At 40.7% G+C, this 23,265-nt stretch overlaps 1 protein-coding gene across 1 annotated transcript; it reads left to right on the plus strand.

Moving 5' to 3' along the window:
• The first annotated feature begins 48 nt into the window (after nt 1-48).
• On the plus strand, nt 49-21,514 carry LOC109063168 (histone-lysine N-methyltransferase SETD2-like). The gene is made up of 22 exons (XM_042772203.1): nt 49-790; nt 2,893-3,015; nt 4,689-4,710; nt 4,830-8,767; nt 8,940-9,071; nt 9,248-9,376; nt 9,458-9,581; nt 9,693-9,770; nt 10,242-10,339; nt 10,449-10,593; nt 11,175-11,309; nt 11,463-11,591; nt 11,840-13,003; nt 14,754-14,802; nt 14,894-15,164; nt 15,361-16,081; nt 17,263-17,388; nt 17,568-17,704; nt 17,921-18,032; nt 19,363-19,437; nt 19,540-19,641; nt 20,055-21,514. Exons 2-22 carry the CDS (start codon nt 2,987-2,989, stop codon nt 20,214-20,216), a joined length of 7,878 nt encoding a protein of 2,625 aa, XP_042628137.1. The 5' UTR covers nt 49-790; nt 2,893-2,986; the 3' UTR covers nt 20,217-21,514.
• The last annotated feature ends 1,751 nt before the right edge of the window (nt 21,515-23,265 follow it).

A 23,265-nucleotide genomic window follows, 5' to 3' on the forward strand; every position in this document is an offset into this window, starting at 1 on the left:
ATAGTCACTACTGGATGACTTCTAGGACTAGCGACAATAAAATAGTTACCAGTTTTAGAAATAAATGTTAAAACGGCTTGCCATACACAAACTGTCTATTTTACGAATTCCTCCGGATTTCACATTTCCAGTTTAATGCCGTGATAGTTGCGTTCGCTGAATTGATTTCTTGGTGGGGATCCCGCACACAACTGAAGGCCCATCCGGTTTCCACGTGTTGTCTGACCAAATGCATTACAAAATAGCTTTTAGCTGCCTCCGTCGTACAGTACCTTTTGCATTATACAATTTTATTCCGCGTTCCGTTGTTATGGAAGATTTCTTAGCTTAACAAGAACCCCAAAACGGTCGGATCGTCATCAGTCCCTCCGGACAGCAGCGCATGCATGTCAACCTCCTTCACGGCATGAGCTGTGGCTCGTAGAGAGGAGGAGCCGCAACCGGTGCATCGCAAATCGACTCCACCACCAGATCATCTGAGGCAGCCCTACTACACCATGAAACAAACAGGATGGTGCCATCCACAGCCTGCTTCGTACTGATAAAACAGTACAGAGGAGTCATCTAATGAGTATTTATTTGATCACCGTGGACCGAGCATTAAATGCAAACATTTGGATCTAGCTGTATGCTATCTAGCACCAGGCGAATTGTGTTTCCGAGAGCAGTTTGTTGCCCCGTGTGGATTTGACGTCTGTTCTGCTGGATGTTTGGGAAAAATCAAGTGAAAGAGGTTGCCATCATTGTCCTACAAGATGGAGTGCTTAACCGAACTGGAGAAGTATATGAAGTGAGTACTTTATAGCTGCTATGCGTTTGTTTTGGCACACAAAACATACCCAATGCGAACCTACATGCACTTCATATTTTAACCAGTTAGCCACTGAGCTACCCAGTTAGTCCTTATGCTGCTAACTTGCTAACCCACCGTTTACAGTGACCCGTTTTCATGGTTTCAGAGCATAAACCACAACTCAAACAGTGAAATAAGATTTTTAGAGAAAAACATATGGTAGATAACCAATTAAGCTCAAAAAAATAGGTTAGGATATATATATAAAAAAATAAACTTATCATAAACGTCTCAAAAGGTGACCAGAGCGACAGTTGACTTTGCAGTTAGCCAAAGGGAACTAATACAAGACCGATCAATAAATGGAAATAAGGTTTGTTTAAATAAAATGTGATATTCTTTATTCACAGGATGTCTAAAATATTATTAGGCAATACTGTAATGTCAATGTTTATCTTCTTATATGTTCTGGAAACACAAGTGAAAACAGATGCAGCGAGGCCTCCATGTAGGCCTCAAATCCACGAGGTAAATTTTTCAACTGCCCGCTGTTCAGGGTCAGATGATCTGCGCGTAGCCATTATGAACCAAGCACTCAGTGCTGGAGGTACTGGTTGCCAACCGGAGGCCGTGCTGTTAGAGAACCGGAGTTGTTGACGTTGTGTTGTTATTGTCATCCACGGCAATAACAGAATTGAGATAACTGTAGACAAAATACTGCTATGTTGTGCAAACAAATGTCACCCACATGCTTGAGACAGAACATCTGCAGTGTTCAGTGATTTTTTTCATCCACTTTGCCGAAACAAATTGATCTTAAACGTCGTTTTATTATAAGATCAACCATCAAGCTTTTACTATTAAGACATAATAGACTAGACAATCAAGTGTTACTCCTTTATGTCAGAACACCAAGCGTGCTTACTGATATTATGTGTCCAGGGCACGCAGTTCACCTTTCACATTTGAGACAAAAGGCAGTTTGTCCTGCTGAGGCAGATGAGTGCTCTTCCCTCCACTTTACTTCTGTGTGCTGCTGCAAGCCTCATCTTACTGATGACCATTTCAAACAGCACAACAAATGTAAACCTTATTATTATTATTAGCAAAATATTTTAAATCCTAAAAAAACAAGTGTTTTGAAAAATCAAACATTGAAATTAATTAATATAAAATTTAACTGCATAAGCCAAGTAAAATGGAAAAAATGATTAATATGACAAGTAAGCTGAATATGAGTTCAATATCATTTTGTTTGCATAAATGACACAGTTTACCAGCCTGAAACATGGGACAAATACCAGGCCAAATATTGTATTACTATTAGTCATATTAATATTCAAATGATGGATAAGTTAACAGCAGAATACTGTAAAGCTTGATTTGACATCATTAGTAAAATGAAGAGTTTCCCTTTTAAAATGTTGATAAGTCTATTTCTTTTATAGCCTCCATGCACAGTTATATAGTTGGTTGCATCTGAATCTTCATGCTGACTTTCACTGTTTATTTTCTAAATGCATATTATAGATCTTATTGTAAACAATTCATCCATTCATTTTTTTTTTTTATCAAAATGTCATAACTGGATGTTCTGGTGAAAATGACAGACTTTTCTCTGGTAGCATATGCAGGACTTCTCTAAACATTTAGAGCACTTAAACACACCCCTGCACGCTTGCTTTCATCTGCCTCCATTTTTTCAGTGCAAAATCCAATCAACAATCAATGTGTGGAACCAAGTTCCCCACTTCATTTTTTTCTTTTTCAATAATCTGTTATATTCAGTTGTCGCAATATAGGGGGAAAAAAAATTGTAACTACCTCTGTTTCACTGCAACTTGTTCTCGACCAGATCAAAACAGACTTGTGACCCGTTTTTGTGACCCACTGGTTGAGAGCCACTGGCCTAGACCGCAAAAACACAGTAACCTTCTTATAAGAATTAATGTAGCACTTCCAGTGGTGTATCTGTGGGGTTCTACAGAATGTTCCCTTTTTAGCAATGAAACACCTGAAGTCTTCATCTATAGACAAATATATTTGTATCATAGAATCTTCATTGCCTGAATGCAGTTAATGCTGTCTCTTCTCCACAGGTGTGACATCGTATCAGAGAGCATACTACTCTGAGTTGGTTTGCCCCAGTGTTGCAGCTTCCTTCAAGCTGCTCAGCATCAGCTCTGCCTCAAGATGGATGATCTGTTGAATGAAGAGCTCAGGTACTCTCTCAAGTATAGCTGTTGAGTGCAATAGGGTGCAATATAGCATTTGCTTAAACTGCCAGCAGAATGTTAAACAACTTTCACAGCAGCGTATGGTTCTTTGCAGTAGTGTTCTTAAATTGAGCTTAAGTGAACATAGCTTGAATTGCAAAATTCAATGTCCAATTTGTCATGGGCCAGTATATCTTTAGCTCCTTATGTCAACAGACAGAATGCAAGAATGTTAAGCCACACTTCCCTGCAATACTAATCCTGCTTCTCCAGTTCAGGGCTAAATTTGGTTTTGCACTATTGGGGGATTTTAGATAAACCGAGTGCTTGCATATATTATATGTTGACTAAAAGCCTTTTGCATTTTACTTTGCACTCTGCAGCTTAAAAGTTATTTTAAAACTAAACTGTGAGATGCCACAGCATTTTATCACAATGCAGTTTGTTATTTGTGAAAAATTGTAGTCAGGCCTGAATATTGTTGGCTTAAGTTTTCAACAAAGAATCTGTGATCAGAATAGACAGTTTTTTTGTTGTCTCATGTTTATGTGCTGGACTTGCTTGAATGTGGTCAAATGCATTTTTTCCCTCCTCAAAAAAACAAAAAAAACAATGCAGCTCTTGCGTTTGCAATCTCGGTTGTTAAGTGGTGATGTAAGAAGCGCTGTTTCCGGGTCCAAGCCTCAATTGGCTTCACTTGAGAATACTACCAAAGCAGCCGTTTATGAGCACTGTTTATTCATATTTAACATTTAAGCTAAATGTTTTCAAACTTATGGTGTACACTACAGTCTCCATGCTTACAGCGTCCCAAACACAAATAATTTTTAGATTTTTTTATTTATATTTATATTTTCATTGTCTGGCTATCTGGGATTTTGGTATGGAGTTAAAGGTTGGGATTATAATTTTTTTTGGTAGTATTATATCACATTTTGAGTGTATATTAGCACCTTTTGTTGTTTTCTCGTGGTATCTGATAGAGCGTTTGGACACGGAAGCGGTGACGCATGATGTCAGACTTAACAAGCGGATAGAGTGTTCAGTATTTGAGCTTTTGCATGAAATGGGATTTCACATTCTTGATATTTTAGTTTATTTTATGCTACTAGTGAGTGTCATTAGGGATATAATTTTAGATATATCATTGTTGCTTTAGAATGGCTAAAGTGGGTCACATCAAAATTCTATTATATACTTCATTCTTGATAGTGCCATTATTAAAAAATATTAAATAGGGTCATGGTTGATTAAAATATTGCCTATCTGACAGATATGAATGGCATGAGAAACCCCTTCCAATTTCACTACTATCATTGTAGGGTGACTCCATTATGAAGGTTAGATGAAGAAAAGGAGTCTCAGAGGAACATGTAACCTAGTTGTTGCTTGGTAGCTTCATTTAGGTTTCACGAGAACTGGCAAACAGTCTGCTTATTTATTTTTGAAAGTGTGTCAATTGTTTATTACATGAAGTGACTTCAAAAATAGGAAGTACATTTGAACTAGGAATATATTGTGTTTCATTGACTGTTTTTAACTATTAGTCCTTAGCTGTTGGATGTAAGAGCGGTGTTATTTTCACAGCAGGTTTTTAATTTGCCTTATAATGAGATTTTAAATTGACTTCGACCAATGTTCTGCTTTTTTCCTTTCATGCTATTCTTTTGTGACAACAGGAAAGATGTGAAAGATTGTTCGGTAGGTGTATAATTCATATATCTTGCAATTTTTGTTTCAGTTGAATGTACATAACATGAAACATTTTATGTACATACACAAAAAATCATAAAATACTTCTTTTTTTTTAATATCACTAGATCAAGGTTGAAAACCTCCCGAAGCAAGTCATATTCAAAGGCCTTGCACCTAGGATCGTATTGACAAACCATCTTCTGCCTAAAGGAACCAAGGCGAAGGTAAACCTTGAGGAACAGGGTCGACAAAAGGTCTCCTTCAGCTTCACACAGACAAAGAAACCACGTCAAAATGTATTTCTAGCCCCAGCGAGCCCGGAGCAATCTGCAAGTGAAGATTCTTCTGCACTGCAAGCTGGACCTGTACCTACTCCAGATCTAGCAGGACAGAGTGATGAACCCAAAAATGTGGATACAAATACTACAGCAGTTGGGGAGACACAGACAGCACCCGCCCCATTATCCTTCCCTCTCAAATCAAAACATGTTCTTGGAAAGATGCATTTTAAGAAACAGATTCTCAGTGTTACTGTTGTTGAGGAAAACTCCACTCTCAGCACTGCCTCAGCAGAGATTTCAGAGCCAGTAGTCCCATCTGAGTCAGACAAAATTAGTTCTTTAGCCAAGGTTGAAACTGAAACCTCATTGCAACAGTGTCACAAGAACTCTGTCATTGATAGTTCCTCTGAAAAAGTTATCAAAGAGGAAAACCCTCAGGAGAAATTAGACTCATGCCTTAAAGGTCCTGTTTCTTCCCATATTGGGAAGGGAGATATGGATTCTTCCATTATTTCTGAGCATGAGGAAAACAGAAAATCCCAGCCCCGATCAGATAGCACACTTCCAGGTTCAGAGTCTGATGGGGATTCAATCCGAACATCATCTAGCCAGAAGTCTATTGACCACAGAAATAAGATCAAACCTGAATGCCAGAGTAACGAAGCGAAAAGATCCTCTAATTCCAAAACTTTGGAGTTAGAAAAATCCAGGCCTGATAGGAAAGAAGATGAAAAGGGGTTGAGTCGTGGAAAATCTGAGCGTGACTCCAGGCACACATCATCAAGATCTTCTCGTTCTGACAGAGACAGAAGAAGGACCAAAAGTCGGTCACGGTCTAGATCTCGAGACTGTCGAACTAGTTCATATTCCAGGTCTGAAAGATCTAGGAGTGAGAGACAGTCAAGGTCAGATAGGTCACATTACCATGATTCTGAGCGGAGGTTTCATAGAAGTTCTCCTCGTCGTGAAAGGAGAAGCTCACGTTCACGAACCGATGGCAGGTCTCGTGACAGTTCGGACTCGGAGGATGACCACCGGCGGACAAGGACACGAGGTAGTGACTCAAGTCGATCCTCCACTTACTCTAGCTTGCAAAAAGACTCAAAATCATCCACTCACTCCAGATCCCACAGGGACTCAAAACCCACAGATTGTTCTCGATCATCTGAATCGGACAAAAGAACACAGCATTCAAAATCAGAGCGATCTCATTTAAAAGCTGGTGACTCTGAATCCAATAGAAAGAGCTCTCCCGAAGCAGAAGCAGTTCACAGGAAATCCAGTTCCCACTCAAAATCTGAGATTAATGCTAAGACCTCAAATTCTAACCCAGCTACCTCATGCCGAACATCTGAGAAAAAGGTCCATAAAAACAGCTCTGACTCTGATGAGGAGCACAGAAAAAAACGCCAGTTACAAGGATCAGACAGGTCATTTGTGTCTGGGACTTCATCTTCCAAAAAAACTGATTCAGCAGATCACAAGACTTTAAATAATGTTACTGGGACAGAGAAACAATCAAAAGACAGGTTAAATAATAACACAAAGCAGTCACAGTTAGCCCCCAGCCCAGTTACTCCTCAGAAGGAATGCAGCAAAATTGATGACAACTCTACTCCGCCTAAATCTAAATGCATTTCTCAACAGATGCATGAAGCTACGCACAAAGACAATTTGTTCAAAACAAATCAACAAACTGAGCATCAGCCTCCAAACCAAGAGGGAAAGTGCACAAATGTTCCTGAGAGTCACAAGACAACTGATAGATTGAAAGAATCCACTTCAATGACAAGTAGAACTCTTGAAGTTAAAAGTTCCACTGATAAACCTGGAATTAAAAATGAGATTGCAATCCAAAGTACAGCTCTGGCAGAAGGACTGACAGACTCATTTTGTGTAGGCCACACTCCCGATCAGGATTCAGTAGGATCACTGGCAGACCCTCTTTCTGTGAAAGAATTACCACCTGGAGGATGCTTGAAATTAAACACTAAATTAGATGGGCTATCACCTATCATTAGTAAAGCCAGTATGCCCATCACACAGTTTGCTCAACTCTGTGAGAAAGATTCTGAGCAGCATTATGTGAATCCTGAACAACCCATTAGTGGGATTTTGAAAAAGGATGGTAGTGCTAAAAAATCCCGATGGGATATTGTTGGTCAAGCCACTTCAGAAAATCAAAGCCCTATGAAAATAGTGAATCCAGATATGAAAATGGTAATTTCGGTAAAAAGAATAGAGTTCAACAATGATACTACCCCTGATGAATCTTTTACACAGAAACAGGACTCTGAAGTACCATCTAAAAAATCTGTAGAAGGACAAATACGAGAGACAACCTCAGCTGAATCTCATCAAAAAGTAAGTCCTCGTGCAGCTGACCTTGCAACCCAACATACTCATGGTGAACTTATAAATCAGACTCAAACAACAAGTGCCCCTGTTGTTAGTGATCTTCCCCTTAATTGCAGTAAAGAGAAAATCAATGTAGACAAACTAAAGCCTGAAACTCAAGACCCTGATTCCTTAAACCATGACGGTAAATGTCACAGTGAGGACAGCGAGAGTGACGAATCAGATTCTGATTCAGATGATGGACATGTTTCCTTAAAGCGGCTGCACTCTGTGGTGGTTGTGCCAAAAAATTCAACCATTGCTCTTGAGACCAATGACTTGACTGAACCGTCTCCCGGGTCCTCAGTGTTTTCTGGACAGCAGCAGACTGATAAACATGAAAGCATTAATAGGGAATTTGGTTATGGCTTTAACAATCAGTCAAAGCTTGAGGAATCATCGGCACATTTTAAGGCCAGTGCACAAGCTACAATGCTAAGTCCAGATATTAAATGTTTCTCCTACCAATCGCAGAGCAACATGGTTGACAGCACCAGCCACTCGGAGGCTACCAGTGCTCGTGTGGACAAGAACCGGAGTGCCCAAGAAAGACTAAATAACATTCAGATAAACCAAGCATCACTTCAGAGTTTTGAAAAGACTTGTATGCGACCTGAATCGGATCACCATCAATACCATGATAGACCAGATAGCTGGAATGGAAGGAAAGGAGGAAAGCAGCACTATGAGAACTCCACTGACTTCAACAGTGGGAAGGGTTATGGCTTAGCCTGGGACTTTAACCAGTCAGAACAGCCCAGCAGCACATTTCAGCAACCGGACAGCAGTCATGGCACTGAACACCTGCCTCAACCAGGAATTGCTCTATTTGATAGTGGTCACATACCAGGTCAGTTGGCTCAGCCTGACATCTCTAAAACCAACAGACCAGTCAACGCACATGTGCCTTTTCAGTATCATGATTCAGTTAAGCAGATCCATCCAGACTCTTTGACCAATGACCATGATGATGACAGGGTAGTAGGGATCAAACAAGGATCCATCCTCTCTCCTGATCTTCCAGGATCATCCCCATTTGTTCAAGCCCATGAGATAAGTAGCAATTGCAGCTTCACCACAGAAAGTCAGAACACCTCGGAAGCTCCTAGAGAAGACAACCAAAAGCCTCATCGAGGAAGGGGTCCACCTAAGAAGAGACGTCCTGAGTTTGAATCGGAATCGGATAATGAGGCAGAGGCCGGTCTGACCAGTAAAAAGGAGTGTTTGGATGAGAGCTCAAGGGTTTTGAAAGATGGTAAAGTTGAGCGCCCACTGCTCAGTCTGAAAGAGTTCCTGGATCCAGCTGGGTGGAGGGAAAAGGCAAAGCAGAAAAAAATGCCACCCTACTTTGACCTCATCGAAGAAAATGTGTATCTGACAGAACGGTAAGAATGTTTTTCTCTTTTACACCGTTTTTATCCCTGGCGATTGAATTCACGTTCTTTGTATTGACAGCGCCATGCTCTGCTTTTTGAATTAACTTATTTCTAAATGTTCATTTGTTCATTTAATTTGATCTTTCATAAGGCCCATAAAATCTGTTCTTTGTCCTTACAGCAAGAAGAATAAGTCTCATCGAGACATCAAGCGAATGCAGTGTGAGTGTGCTATCCTCTCAAGGGAAGAGCGAGCCCGAGGAATGATGGCATGTGGGGAGGATTGCCTCAATCGCTTGCTGATGATTGAGTGGTAAATGTCCAGCTACTACATCATAGTATTTGCTGTATAGCAGAGAGAATCTGTAGTGAGAGACTATAGTTATCATGTTTGTTACTTGCTTAGTTTATATTGCTGGCAGATTACAGCAGTTTGCAGTAAAAACATAGAGGGCAAAATTTCTCTTTTCTCTTTCTTGTTCTTTCAAGCTCTTCCCGGTGTTTAAATGGAGCATACTGCTCCAATAGGCGATTTCAAATGAAGCAGCATGCAGACTTTGAGGTAATTTTGACTGAGAGCAAAGGCTGGGGCTTACGAGCAGCCAGAGACCTACAGCCGTAAGTACTATTTGCTTCAGCTAACAAGTGCTTATTACATACGTTCTTTATGTCTATGTTAAGTCACCTGGTTTTTTGCAGGAACGACTTTGTTTTAGAATACTGTGGAGAAGTTTTGGATCACCGGGAATTTAAGGCACGGGTGAAGGAGTATGCACGAAACAAGAACATTCACTATTATTTCATGGCTTTGAAAAATAACGAGGTGAGTCTGTGGAATTAGCACAGAAATGAACATTTGAAGTGTTGCTGACTTTGATGAATTAAGTTAGGTTTAAAAAAGACACAAGAGATTATGTCTCTATTATGTCTGCAGATAATCGATGCTACTTTGAAAGGAAACTGTTCCCGTTTTATGAATCACAGCTGTGAACCCAATTGTGAAACTCAGAAAGTAAGTGCACTTGATATATTTGTATACTTCACTGTACCCCCACACAAATCCTTTTCCTCTCCATTATCATAAGAGCTTGAGCTGGATTGTTGTACGGTGTACTTGCATAGTTCTTCCAGTTCCAGTATGTTATTCAGAAAGCCTGCTGCACAGCACCACCTCCACTTCAGGATGAGAATAGAAAATGTAAATGTGATTGTTAGTGTGATGTTATCAACTATAGTGGGTCAAAATTGCTGACTCTTCTGTCTAACAACCAAATAGTCCAATATGGAGGTCAACTACTTATGCAGTAAAAGGTTATTTAGCCACATTTTGTTCTATAACTTAATGTGTCTGATCTGTGTCTGTTTGCACATCTCCATGCATTTTTTTTTGCCTGTGTAGGAATAGGTGCTTCTGGAACTTAGAGCCTTTGATTTCTATGTAAGATCTTAGTTTTGCATTTCTAATCCATTGCACCCTTTGCAGTGGACTGTAAATGGCCAGCTCCGAGTTGGCTTCTTCACCACCAAAGCTGTGACGGCTGGAACAGAACTCACTTTTGATTATCAGTTCCAAAGATACGGGTAAAAGATCCAGTCATTTCCTTTCATGTATAGTCTTTGTTTTTTCTTCAAATGAAACTCAACATACATGTTGATCATAATATAACATCCTTCTTCCATTGTCCACCAGTAAAGAGGCCCAGAAGTGTTTCTGTGGAGCTCCTAGCTGTCGAGGTTTAATTGGTGGAGAGACTCGGGTTAGTGTCCGAGCAGCAGGTGGGAAGAAACAGAGGGACCGTTCACGGAAGAAAGACACTGACAGTGGGCTTACCACGGTGAGCAAGAGGGCCCAAATATTGTGTTTCATCCAGCTACTGGAAATAAGAGAAAGGCAGAATAAATCTGTGCAGTGACTGGGACTGTTTTACATGTCAAGTCCATAACTCTGATATCATGTTTCACTGGTTTAATTTAGTCAACGTTTACGCTTGAACAATTATGTGCTAACGCTAGACACAAATAACACATGGCCTGCCAGATTTTCAAACCGTTGTAGCAAAGTGTTATCTTAACCCTCAGCAGTACCAAAGCAGTGATCTTGTGGCTGAATTGGGTCCGCTTTGTTCTTGCTTGCATGTTAATTGCTCTGACACTTTCAGGGCTTGTTCCAGTCTACAAATAAAACGGCTAATATGTTCAAGCTAATTGCATTTTGAGGTTTTTATGGCTTGTTTGAACTAGCACTCTTCATCTTTGGCACAGACCTGCACTAAGAAAGCAAACAAAATGTAGAAACATCCTCCTGATACATGAAATTAGAAGTGAGTTTTTGCCATGGTCACAGTTTGATCGAGCTCAAAGAAAGATTTCTCCTGTGTTGCTGCTGGTATCTAAACTGGTTGACATTGTTCTGCAGTTGGATGAGGAGCTGGAGGCTCTGCAGGAGAATGGAGAAGGCTTGTGTGGAGAGAAAGATGTGATCTCGCTCTGCAGACTCATGGTGCGAGTGGAGACGATGGAGCAGCGACTCACCTGCCTTAAACTCATCCAGGTATATTGCAGCACTGTCACATTGAAATGAGTTTGATTTATTGCACGGCATTGCAGTGCTAGAGGACATAATACTGCATGTTTGTGGTCTGGTGTTAAGCATTTAAAAATGACTGAAAACTGGTCTTACTGAGTTTTTTGCATGTCTGTGCAGAATACCCAGAATCCCTTGTGCCTGAAGCAGTTTTTAGATCACCATGGCCTCTCGTTGCTGTGGATATTTATGGTTGAACTTTCTGAAGCTAAGAGCAATTCTGTAAACAACATTAAACTACAACTGGAGGTAAGAGTTCAAAACAAACACACACACACACAGAGTTAGGGTTGAATTTAAGAACAGATCACCAAGCAAATTAGTGAGCTGCTAGCTATTTCTGAGCTATTTCTCAAGCAAAATCCAGAAATTCATAGTGGTCTGATATTTTAGTAAATGTAACATAATTATGATAAGGGTGTATGTAGTTTTAAGTGAACATTTAGGGTGCTGTCTCCTAAAGCTAAAACTTTTTTTTTTTATGGTGAAATTCTTAGATAATGAAGGCTCTGGCAGTGCTTCCCATCTCAACAAAAAACATGCTGGAGGAGAGCCGAGTGCTGCAGTTTATCCAGCGCTGGGCTCAAAGCAGGCCACTCAGCCAACCAGCAGAACAGGATGGCTACTCCAGTGAGAGCACCTCACGTGCCCAAACGCCCCTCAACACCCCTGATGGTCCCCCAGCCAAGCTGGCTACTGAGCTGGATGGAGACACTCCCAAGCGGGCAGTCTACCGTAGGTTGAAGATCATCAGTGAGAATAGTCTGGACAGTGCCCTGTCCGATGCTAGTAAAGCTTCGGATGGGAAAGAAGAGGAAGATGAGGAAGAAGAAGAGATGGAGGATGAGCATTCACAGTTGGAAGCCACGATTGAAAGGGAGGTAAAAGTAGAAAACAGTGAAGTGCCTTCTGAGAGTCAAGCTGAGCTTGAGCCCGAATTAAAACAGGAGCCCCCTGAACCCGAAGAAGTCACACATTCAACACCAGAGGCCACTGGCGGTGAAGGAGAGACACTTGAAACACAAGAACCTGAAGAAAAACACTTAGTTAAGCCTGAAGAACAACTAGAGGATGAGAAGATTGTGGAAGAGACCAAGAGTGAGGAGCCATCAGAGTCCCAGACAGAATCAACAGCAGTTGAAGATGCCCCTTCAGTCACAGACACCACATCTGCAGCAGACATTAGTAATGATGTAGTTGTTGAAGTGGAAGCTCCCATAACTGAGACCCAGGTGGAAAACACATCTTCTGAACAATGCAGCTCCGAGGAGAATGCAAGTTGCAGCACTGCAGGAATCACACCCACGCAACCATCGGAAACCATAACGGGGAGCGTATCCTCTGAATCCACAGCTGTTGCCATAGAGAGCACACCCACAGAATCTCCATCCGCCTCTGTGGAAACCACTCCAACTGGATCTGCTGCTGTTTCTACTGAGAATGCATCATCAGAGGCTGCCATAGTCACCGGATCTGCTGATGCATTGGCCCTGGCTATTGTGGCTGTTCCGGCAGAGGGTGCTGCAGTGGGGACGCCCTCTCAAGATGAGGAAGAAGGTGTTTCTGATGTCGAAAGCGAGCGCAGTCAGGAGCCACAAGTTCGGGTTTCTGATATCAGTGATATGGCTGCCCGGCTGCTGGACAGTTGGAAAGACTTAAAGGCAAGGCTATAATTTGTTTATACATTTTGTCATTAATCACTTACCCCCATGTCGTTCCAAACCCATAAAAGCTTTGTTCGTCTTCGGAACACAATTTAAGATATTTTGGATGAAAACCGGTAGGCTTGAGACTGTCCCATAGACTGCCAAATAAATAACAGAGTCAAGGTCGTGTACAAAAAGTATTCTCGTCGCTTCATAACGTTACAGTTGAACCACTGATGGCAGATGGAGTATTCTGACGATGCTTTTCATACTTTCCTGCACCTTGACACTGTTATTTACTTGGCAGTCTATGGGACAGTCTCAAGCCTACCGGTTTTCATCCAAAATATCTTAAATTGTGTTCTGAAGACAAACAAAGCTTTTACGGGTTTGGAACGACATGGGGGTAAGTGATTAATGACAAAATTTTCATTTTGCGGTGGAGTAACCCTTTAATTACTCATCCTTATGTCCTTCCAAACCCGTAAGACCTTGTTTATTTTCAGAATACTATTTTTTTACATTTTTAAAATAGTCCATGTGACATCAGTGGGGCAACTAGTGCAAAAATCTGTATCACGTTTTTTTTTTCCCCTGACTGTGCCTTTACATGAATCCGAATGCATGAAACAATTGCAGAACAACTGCATTTTAATCACTATCCAAATAAAGATGTTGCATGAGCAGTTTTTGATTTGAATTAGATTGCATAGTTTCACTATTTAAAGCAAAAACAGTATAGTCTGATTTAGGGTTGGGTTATATATCTATTGATTTGATCATGCGCATCTAGTCAGTAAATCTGGTTCCGTGATTACCGCTAAATCGCCATCACCTGCTTTCAAATGGAGCGGCATTTAATAGACAGAGCCGTAGTTCACTGACAAGCTACGCAATATCGCGTTCATTATCGCAGATGAATCGCCTTAGATAATCAACGCGATATTGCGTACCTTGTCAGTGAACTACGGCTCTGTCTATTAAATGCCGCTCCATTTGAAAGCAGGTGACAGCGAATCATCTTCCTCTGAGTCAGAACAGCGTTTGCAGAAGAGAAAACAGACAGCACTGGAAGAAGCTGATGTTGTTCGTTTGATTGGTTTATTCTGTAAACACATTTTATATGTGTTTATTCTGTTCTGTATGAAGTAAACGTGTAAATATATCAATATTTCTCCAAGTATGCACTCTTTTTGACTATATGCCCTAATGAACACTGTTCAGTGCAGCTATGTGAACACACACAAACTGCAGCAGACATGACTGAATATGTATGCGTGTTGCTGTTCTATTCAAAATATCACACATTACGATTGATTTTTTGCACTCCTGACATAAGTTAAGAAACCACTGTCACTGCAACCATAAACAGTTTTATCAAAACAGTGGTCAATTATCAAAGCTGGAGTCTTTAATCTTTCAAATGATACACAGTTTGTCCAGATCTTTGTCCAGAAGCTTTATTAATGATGTCACATGGACTATTTTAACGACGTCCTTACTACCTTTCTGGGCTTTGAACGTGGTAGTTGTGTTACTGTATATGTAGCCTCAGAAAGCTCTCAGATTTCATCAAAAAATCTTAATTTGTGTTCTGAAGTTGAACGAAGGTCTTATGGGTTTGGAACGACATGAGCTTTACACATACACATAAAAATCGAATTATACTCTGGGCTTAACTGTGAATCACTTTTTAAAAATAAATGTGCATTTAAAGAAAAGATCATGTTGGAGAACAAATAAACAAGCTGTTTTTCCCTCTCAGGAGGTATACAGGATACCAAAGAAGAGCCAGGTTGAAAAAGAGTCAAGTGGTAGGTCAAGAACGCATCGTACTTCTACCCAGTTTAATTGAAACATTTCATTCTTTTTTTGTAATAAACTCTGATCCATCCTTTGTTTTAGATCGCAGTCGTGATCGAGAAGCCCTGATGACCCCTCGCACACCTTCGAGCAGTCGAGAGAGAGAGCGAGAAAGAGAGAAGGAGCGTGATCGGGATCGAGACCGAGACCGGGACAGAGACTGGGAGCGTGAACGAGACTGGGACCGTGAGCGGGACCGGGACAGGGATGGAGAGAGATCAACCCTTCGCAGTGCAGATAGAAAAAGGCGACGAGGCTCCACCTCCCCTCTGCCGCCTTCAGCTTATGAGAGAGGCCGCAGAAATGAAGACCGGTAAGATTTAAGATGCAATAAAATTAATACATACAATTTTGTAATTATTTAATCACCCTCATGTTGTTCCAAACTTGTACAAGTTTCATGGACAATTAGGGAAAGTCTTTGGAACAACATGAACCAATTTTCATTTCTGATCAAAAATACATGTTAGATTTGCATGTTCAAAGTGTGGTTACTGTATTTTCTCTAGTTATGAGCAGGCCAGCAGCAAGAAGAAACTCCACACCAAAGAGTCTCGTAACAAGCTGTCTACTGAGGAACGACGAAAGCTCTTCGAACAGGAAGTGGCTCAACGGGAGGCCCAGAAGCAGCAGCAGCAGCAGCAATTACAGACTCTTGCATTTAACACACTGGCCTACACCTCCAGTCCAAACTTCATGACCTACCCGCCTGGATACCCTATCCAGACCTACGTGGATCCCACCAATCCCAATGCAGGAAAGGTGCTCCTCCCCACACCTGCTGTAGAGCCTCTTTGTGTCACCCCAGCTACTGGTACATTCGAACAAACACCTACTCAGCCCATCATATCAGATCTCAGTCTAGCTTCGCCCTCTTCCACCACCACCCAGGCTGGACCTGCCTCCAGCTTGGCACATATCCCTGCCTCTCTGGAGCTTTCCTCTGGCACACAGACTCCGCAGTTTGTCCAGCCTGCTGTGCCAGCACAGGACCCGAGCGTGGCTGTCCTGTCAGTGCCTGCGCAAACAGCCAGCCCACAGGTCCAGCAAGGCTACACAACACTCTGGGACCCCAACACACAGCAAGCAGTCACGGTACAGACACAACCGACCCAGCAATACTCCACCACGGCACCCCCTCAGACCGCCATCTACTATCAGGGCCAGCCCTGCCAGGCCATCTATAGCATTCCTGCAGGCTACCCACAAACCAGCACTCCTGTCATACAGGTACCTTTCAGTCCTTATTCTCACTATTTTCTGATATAGTGCAGATATGTAGCCAGTGGTATACGTAAATACAAAATATGATGCAATGCAGTTTCATAAAATGATATCAAATGAGACATTTACAAATGAAAAATTTTATATGCAAAAAAGCTAGGCATCCACAATTTCCCCATTTACAGTTAAAAGTAATATTTAGCAAATCTTACAGTGACTATCCATTTTTATACATGTTTGATGCCTAAATTGCCCCCATAAAAACAATCAAGCCTTCAAAAAAAGCTGATCAACCACCGCTTTAAACACTGGCAAGACTTAAAAAGAAATGCAAATGATAAACTTTAGTGACGATGCGACACTGCCTGATTGTGCAAGTGACAATTCCTGTGTCAACTGTGCAGCACTTAAAGCGCACTCAATGTGGTGATTTGAAGTCATTTGCATTTTGAGCGGGAAAGTGATTCACTCACGCTGTTTGTTAGATTACGTCTCTCAGAAAGTTTACAAATTACTTTATTTAATAAAGAAATATGAGTTGTACCTCACCTTCTTCAGCATTATAATTATTTTATCCACAGATTGGTGTGGGATTGGGTTGGTGCTGCTGTATGTCATGCCAAATTTAGTATTATTGTTATTTTCCTTTATAGAGACCGCCGATCAAACTTCTCAAAGCGATTATCAGCCGTTAGCCAATCATTCGGAGCACCCCTACCTTAAACCCTGCCCCTTTCTTACAGTTGCCTCGTATTCAGCCTTAATTTCCAAGCGCAATGCCCACATCTCAAAATCCAATAGATTAAAAGTTCCCATCCTACATACTTGTTTTTTTTTTTTTGTCCACTTTACTCATATATGCATTAGAAAACGGAAGAAAAGATCTGTTGCTACGTCTGCTTCATTGCAACCTTAAGTATGCGGGTTTAGAACCACAAACCAGGCAGAATAATATCCTTACGGTTTGGCTTTACTGGAAGAAAAAATAAATGGAACTAGTGCTGTGAGATATGAATGTAATAGCCACGAGTATCAAGCAGTATCTTCATCCAATGATTGCTTAGTGCATAGCATCTTCATGTACTCAGTGTTTTTTTTTTTTTTTTTTTTTTTTTCAAAGAGTAAACACTTAATGGGGAAGTAGTATAATGATGCCTGCTAAGCATTATCCTTGTATTTGTGTGCAGACATACACTGAGCCAGCTGCCAGTTATCTACATGGGCAGCAGGTGTACACGGGTCATCAGCAGGGTGTGGTTGTGCAGCAGGGAGGCACAGTCACCACCATTGTCACATCTCAGACAGTTCAACAGGTATGTAACTCAGGGCTTTCACCAGATGGGGGTGCTGTTACTCTCTCTCACTTCTTTTTTTTTTTTTTTTTTTTTCCTAGTTCCTGCTAGACTGCTTGTAATTAGCATTTTATAGACAACATAGTTCCAGTAACCCTACACATGCCGACTAACCTCCCCTGAACTGTGATTCACCACAGGAAATGATCGTACCCAACAGCATCATTGATCTGCCACCCCCTTCCCCTCCCAAACCTAAAACCATTATCCTGCCTCCCAGCTGGAAAATGGCGCGAGACCCAGAGGGCAGAATCTATTACTATCACATCATCACCAGGTATGAATGGTCCTTATTAAACAAGCAATCTGTATATCATTAAAACAGACAGGGGGAGCCAGAATTAAACCTCCTTCTAATCATTTAAGCTTGATGACATCAGCATGGATTGATCTAATGATGAAGATATTCCCGCCAGGCCATGTCCGCCTTTGTCCTATTGTAATGGCTTCACTATGAGTACATGATGAAATGCTCTTGCTCTTTCTCTTTCAGGCAAACACAGTGGGATCCTCCCAGCTGGGATGGGACTACAGATGAAGCCAGTGTAGAACACGAGGCTGAGATGGATCTCGGGACACCCACATATGATGAAAATCCTTCAAAGGTATTAAACGATTCATTATGCTTAGCGGAATATCATAGGACTTTTATCAACATTAACTTTGAAGTACTGTAGTTGTACTTCTTAATACACAACTTCAACCCTGGTCCACCCAAACCATTTATGAAAATCAAAAACAGATAATTCAGAAATTGCCACAGACAATGTTGATGGCACCACCTTAAGCATATTAACATATGCCTTCCCACACGATTACACATTAGACCAGTAACTTTGTGGGATATTTGTTGACAAGCGATCTTTGCAGCATTCAAACACGTACACGTGTGAGAGATTGAAGTGGCTGCCTTTCAGACAGTATTAAGTACTAAATAGTGTGTAAAAATGTTTTTGTTTGTTTGTTTTTGATTGATTTAGTACTGGCTAAGTATCAAAGCACTAGTACTCTTAACAGTCTCTGTTCTATAGTTCACTTAGGTACACACATGTAGTCCCAGGCTCTCTGGATAACTGAAGATGTTGTTCCAAGTATCTACGATGGAATGGTTCGCAGCTGGGGCTCATCCACATAGAGAAAAGCTATTTGAAGTTCGGAGGAAAACACTTAGACCGTTTCATTTTGCCTCGGTGTTTAAAAGGGATTGGTTTTTAAGAAGCATCATCTGATGCAAATATACAAGAGGTCTGACCGGGTCAATCCGAATCGAAACATGAAGTCAAAAGCAAGTTACAGTAAACATTGTTTTAAAGACATGTCATCTCACAGGTCATAACCATCTTGATCCGTCGTTCACTGCCATCCTCTCTCCCCCATCACCCCCTCTCTCAGGGTTTTGCTGGTGTTTTTTCTGGCTCTCTTTGATGCTAATCAAACCCAGCTGTTGAAACTGCATTCATTTAATGTGTGGTTTCTCGTTTGGATGGCGAACTGTGCAGAATCTCTTTTGTCTTTTCAACAATCGCCCTTTCGTTTTAGACTTCAAAATATCTCGACTATTAAACTTTTAACAGATTTCGTTACCAAATGGTTTTATTGTCTGTTGTCAGTATGTTAGCATTTCCTTTGAGGTGCACTGGTTTGGCCTTTGGGTTTCTTTCTGGGACCTTATGACAATGAGTATCGACAGTCTTGGCATTGATTCAACATAATGTCTCATTCATGTCATATCGGCTGCCTAAAGGGACTCTGGGAGTTGCAGTGTTTAATTATGTTGTTTGTAGAATTTAAGACTCCCTAGTATATTTTGGAAAAGAATGTTTAAACAATCTCTAGATTATACAGTCTTACATGAGTAATATGTGAAATAAACTGTCAATATTCCCAGTATATATTTTCATGCGTTGGGTTTTTTTGTTTGACCCCTTTGCACAGTTCTCTACAAAGACCGCCGAGGCAGACACATCCAGTGAGCTGGCCAAAAAAAGCAAAGAAGTCTTCCGCAAGGAGGTGAGCTTTAGATTTTTGGGGGTTTTTACCAAATAATTACAGCGGTAGCTCATGTGTGTCCGACTCGTCTAACTTTTCAGTTTCTCCTGCTTATCTTTTCAGATGTCACAGTTCATTGTGCAATGCCTTAATCCATACCGCAAACCAGACTGCAAGCTGGGCCGTATCAGTAACACAGAAGACTTCAAACATCTTGCTAGAAAGGTATCGTGTATGTCTTTATGCTTTTTAAAACTGGACAACGGAACGTTCTTATGTTATTGTTTTAAATAATCTTGATAAGGCTGTTAAAGCACTTGCATCCATATGCATTTAGATAGACATCTTTGGGTCACACAGTTTTTAGTTCTTTCATGTTTATTAAAAATATATAATGGGAGTAGAGACAGATCTTTTCTTCTGTATAGTGATGTGCATCCAAGTGAAATGGATTATTTAAAAGAAAAGAAAAATGTAAGATGGGGTCTTGGTTCAATCCACTTTGCATTATATGTGTCCCTTTAAACTGGAGAAACCTTTTGTTTTTGAAATGCATTGTCACTGAAGTCTTTTGTTATGATGTCAACGTTGCTGCATCTTTAAACCTTTGGTGTGTGTGTGTGTCCGTCTGCTCACAGCTGACTCATGGGGTGATGAACAAGGAACTGAAGTCTTGCAAGAACCCTGAAGACCTTGAATGCAATGAGAACGTCAAACACAAGACCAAGGAGTACATCAAGAAGTACATGCAGAAGTTTGGCACTGTGTACAGGCCCAAGGAAGACACAGAGCTGGACTAACTAGCCTGAAGCCAACCCAGGAGCCTCCTGGCAGCTCTTTCCAACTGAACACCTCTGGCCTGAACAGTTTTGGTGTGTCAGAACAGGGCAGCTCGAGCTGGAGTCCTGTTGTTTTGTTCAACTGACCTTCTAACCATTACCTAAATGCTGCTCTGGGAGGGGGGCCTTGCCTGAGCTGTCCCGCACAAAGGACGGTTTTATGATGGGATAAACTGCTGCGGTATGAAGCGCGGAGGACGCAAACCAAGGGTGCTACTCAGACTCTTTCCAAGATCTTTTTAGTCTTCTCAAAGTTATCTCTAAGATGAGTCTCATCACTTGGGTGAAGAGGATCAAGAAGATAAATGGGGAGAAAAAAGAATAAGTGGACCATTAAAATCCCTTTCCCTTGCCACCCCACTCCATTACTGTAGTTTTTACCAAGGGCTTTTGATAGCTTGCCTGCTCTGCTAAAGGTCCAATCCCTCGCTGATAGTAGTCGAGTAAGAAGGAAGGAGAAATACAGACGCTAAGTATTATATCTCAGATAAACTACCCACAGAACTAGTCATGTAAGACTCACTGGCCATGGGTCACCCAGCTCAGCATTGTTTTTATGGATTTTAGACTCCAAAATAGAAGTGTGCAGGTCTGTGAACTACCCCCTTTGCCCTGGTCTTGTTTCTCCTCTCGACTGGGTGGAAGGTTATGTAGCAATGATATTTTAACAAGGTCTTTCACACTGTTTTTACATTAACATTTTTTTATTCATGTCACAAAGGCAAATGTGAAGCCCTCCAGGCAGTTTGTAGTTTATTTTTGTGGCCATCACGTAAGGATTGATCAGGTTTACTATCCCATAAGCTCTGGCCATTAATCAGCTCACCCCACGTTATTCACATGCATTAAATCTGTTTCCAAACATGTATTATATTGCTTTATATGTGAATATATTGAGAGTTAGTTTTTGAGACCATTAGCAGAGACTTGACTGTGGGGGTCCACGTTGTCTTGTGTAAATATGTCTAATTACACCAGACGGAAAATTAGAAGGATATGACTAGACCCAAGTCCTCCGTCCCATCGGCACGGCTCTGGTGTTCCTACATCACGGCTCCGTTCGGTTCCGTATGTTGTGCTGGGTTTTAAAGGTGGGGGTGTTGTTGTTTTTTTCTTTGCTCTCTCTGTAAAAAGACTTTGGATCTTTTTTATGTACAAATAGGAGTCTTGCCCCACTCCACTGTAAGTATTGTGCAAGCACATTGTCATACTGAGTGTAAAAACATTTTAAGATAAAATAAACTGTTTTCTAAAAATAAGTCTTGGTTGTCTTGTCACCTTATGCATGTGTGTGGCAAAGTGTCTATCCATAAGCATTCAGCAATTAAAAAAAATCTTTATATCATGCTTTTTTTAAATATATATAGTAAATGGTATTAATTCATGAAAATATAGTTCCCTTTATATTTAAGGAAGCAGGTCTCTCAATTATTATTTTTTTTAATCATATTTAGTCATCCTAGGTTAAGTCAGCCAAAAAGGAACCTCATTTCAGAGGCGGGTCAAGTTATTTGCATTTCATGAAAGATTGCAAATTCTAAAAGATTATGTAAGAAAAAAAAAGTTTTTATTTTTAATTATTTTTGAAATAATGTGCTCTAAAGGATTAAGTACAATATATGTACAATGTATATTAAAGTAAATACATGTCGACTTTAAACCCATGGGGCGACTGCCACCACAGCACAGATCTGCCTCTATTAAATCAAAGAATCAAAGTGGTGCACTGCTTTCATTAGAGGCTCTTCCAGGACTCAGACTCTCCCTTCATGGTGCCGAAACCATCTGAGCAGAGCTGGTTTCCCCCCTCCCCTCTGCAGAGCCCTTCTTTATGTAGAGCAGAGCTCCCAGGGCCAGGGCATTCCGCTGGGCTGCTCCAGACCGCAGTTAAGCAGCTCCGTCTGGAGTACGTGACGGCATGCAGAGCCGCCCAAGTCCCTGCAAACCCTCTGCTCTCACTTAACAGAGCAGTCACAGAAATCATTAACACATTTCAGCGAGATGTGAAGAGAGAGAGTGCTAGGAAATCCACACACCTGAGCTGCAAATCTTCTGTACAACGACAGCAGGGCCAACTGTCTGTTCTACCAATAGCCATAAGTGTCTTGCAGAAGTATGGCTTGAGTTTTCTCTGATTGCTGCCCGAAATTGAACTATTCACTGGTATGCTTTGCATTCTAAGCGTCACATAAGGTGACCAGATTTCTGAAATGGAAACCAGGAACATTTCTTAGTTCAGTGGTCAAAATATTATTAGAAACTTACCTGTTATTGTCTATTCAGTAAAAAATTGGGACAATACATATTTGTATGTTTGTTTTATTATTATATTATATATGACTATATTATATTATTTTAATACTATATATTATAATCAATCATTTTTATGAGAATTGCAGGTTAAACTGACCCTAACTAAAAAAAAAAACTGTTCAACCAATATTTGTAAATTGTTTTTACTGTATTTAATACTATTTTTTTACAAAGAGAATATACTGTGTTTTGTAATTCACACTGCATTTTGCCACAATTATTCTGATGAAAATGCAATCCCGTTCTGCCTGTAAGTCGAAATGCATTTAGTTTTGCTACAGTTCTTGCTTAAGTTGGACATGTTAAACATATCTAATAAATTTGGGGAATACATTTTCATTTTGCAACTTATAAGGTGTTTAAATATGTATTTAATTTACATATTAAAACTTGTAGAGGAATGACAAATTATAAATTATATATAATTGAATTTTCATTTTGCACCAAACATTGCACAAATGTGTGGGAAAATGTACATTTAAATACAGAAATACTATTTTACATTTCAAAATAAATATTGCGGTCCATGACCTACGTGAAAACGGGGATATTTCCGGGGACAGCTCCAGTCAGGACACCAAAAACTGGTCTTGAAAATGGTGACGTCCGGTCACCCTAGTGTAACCACGAGGGGAGCTATAGCGTTGTAGCATCAAAGGTTTCTTTTTAGGTAAATTACTATTGTGGCGGAGAAATG

The sequence above is a fragment of the Cyprinus carpio genome, chromosome A16, assembly GCF_018340385.1.
Source record: "Cyprinus carpio isolate SPL01 chromosome A16, ASM1834038v1, whole genome shotgun sequence".
Taxonomy (NCBI): domain Eukaryota; kingdom Metazoa; phylum Chordata; class Actinopteri; order Cypriniformes; family Cyprinidae; genus Cyprinus; species Cyprinus carpio.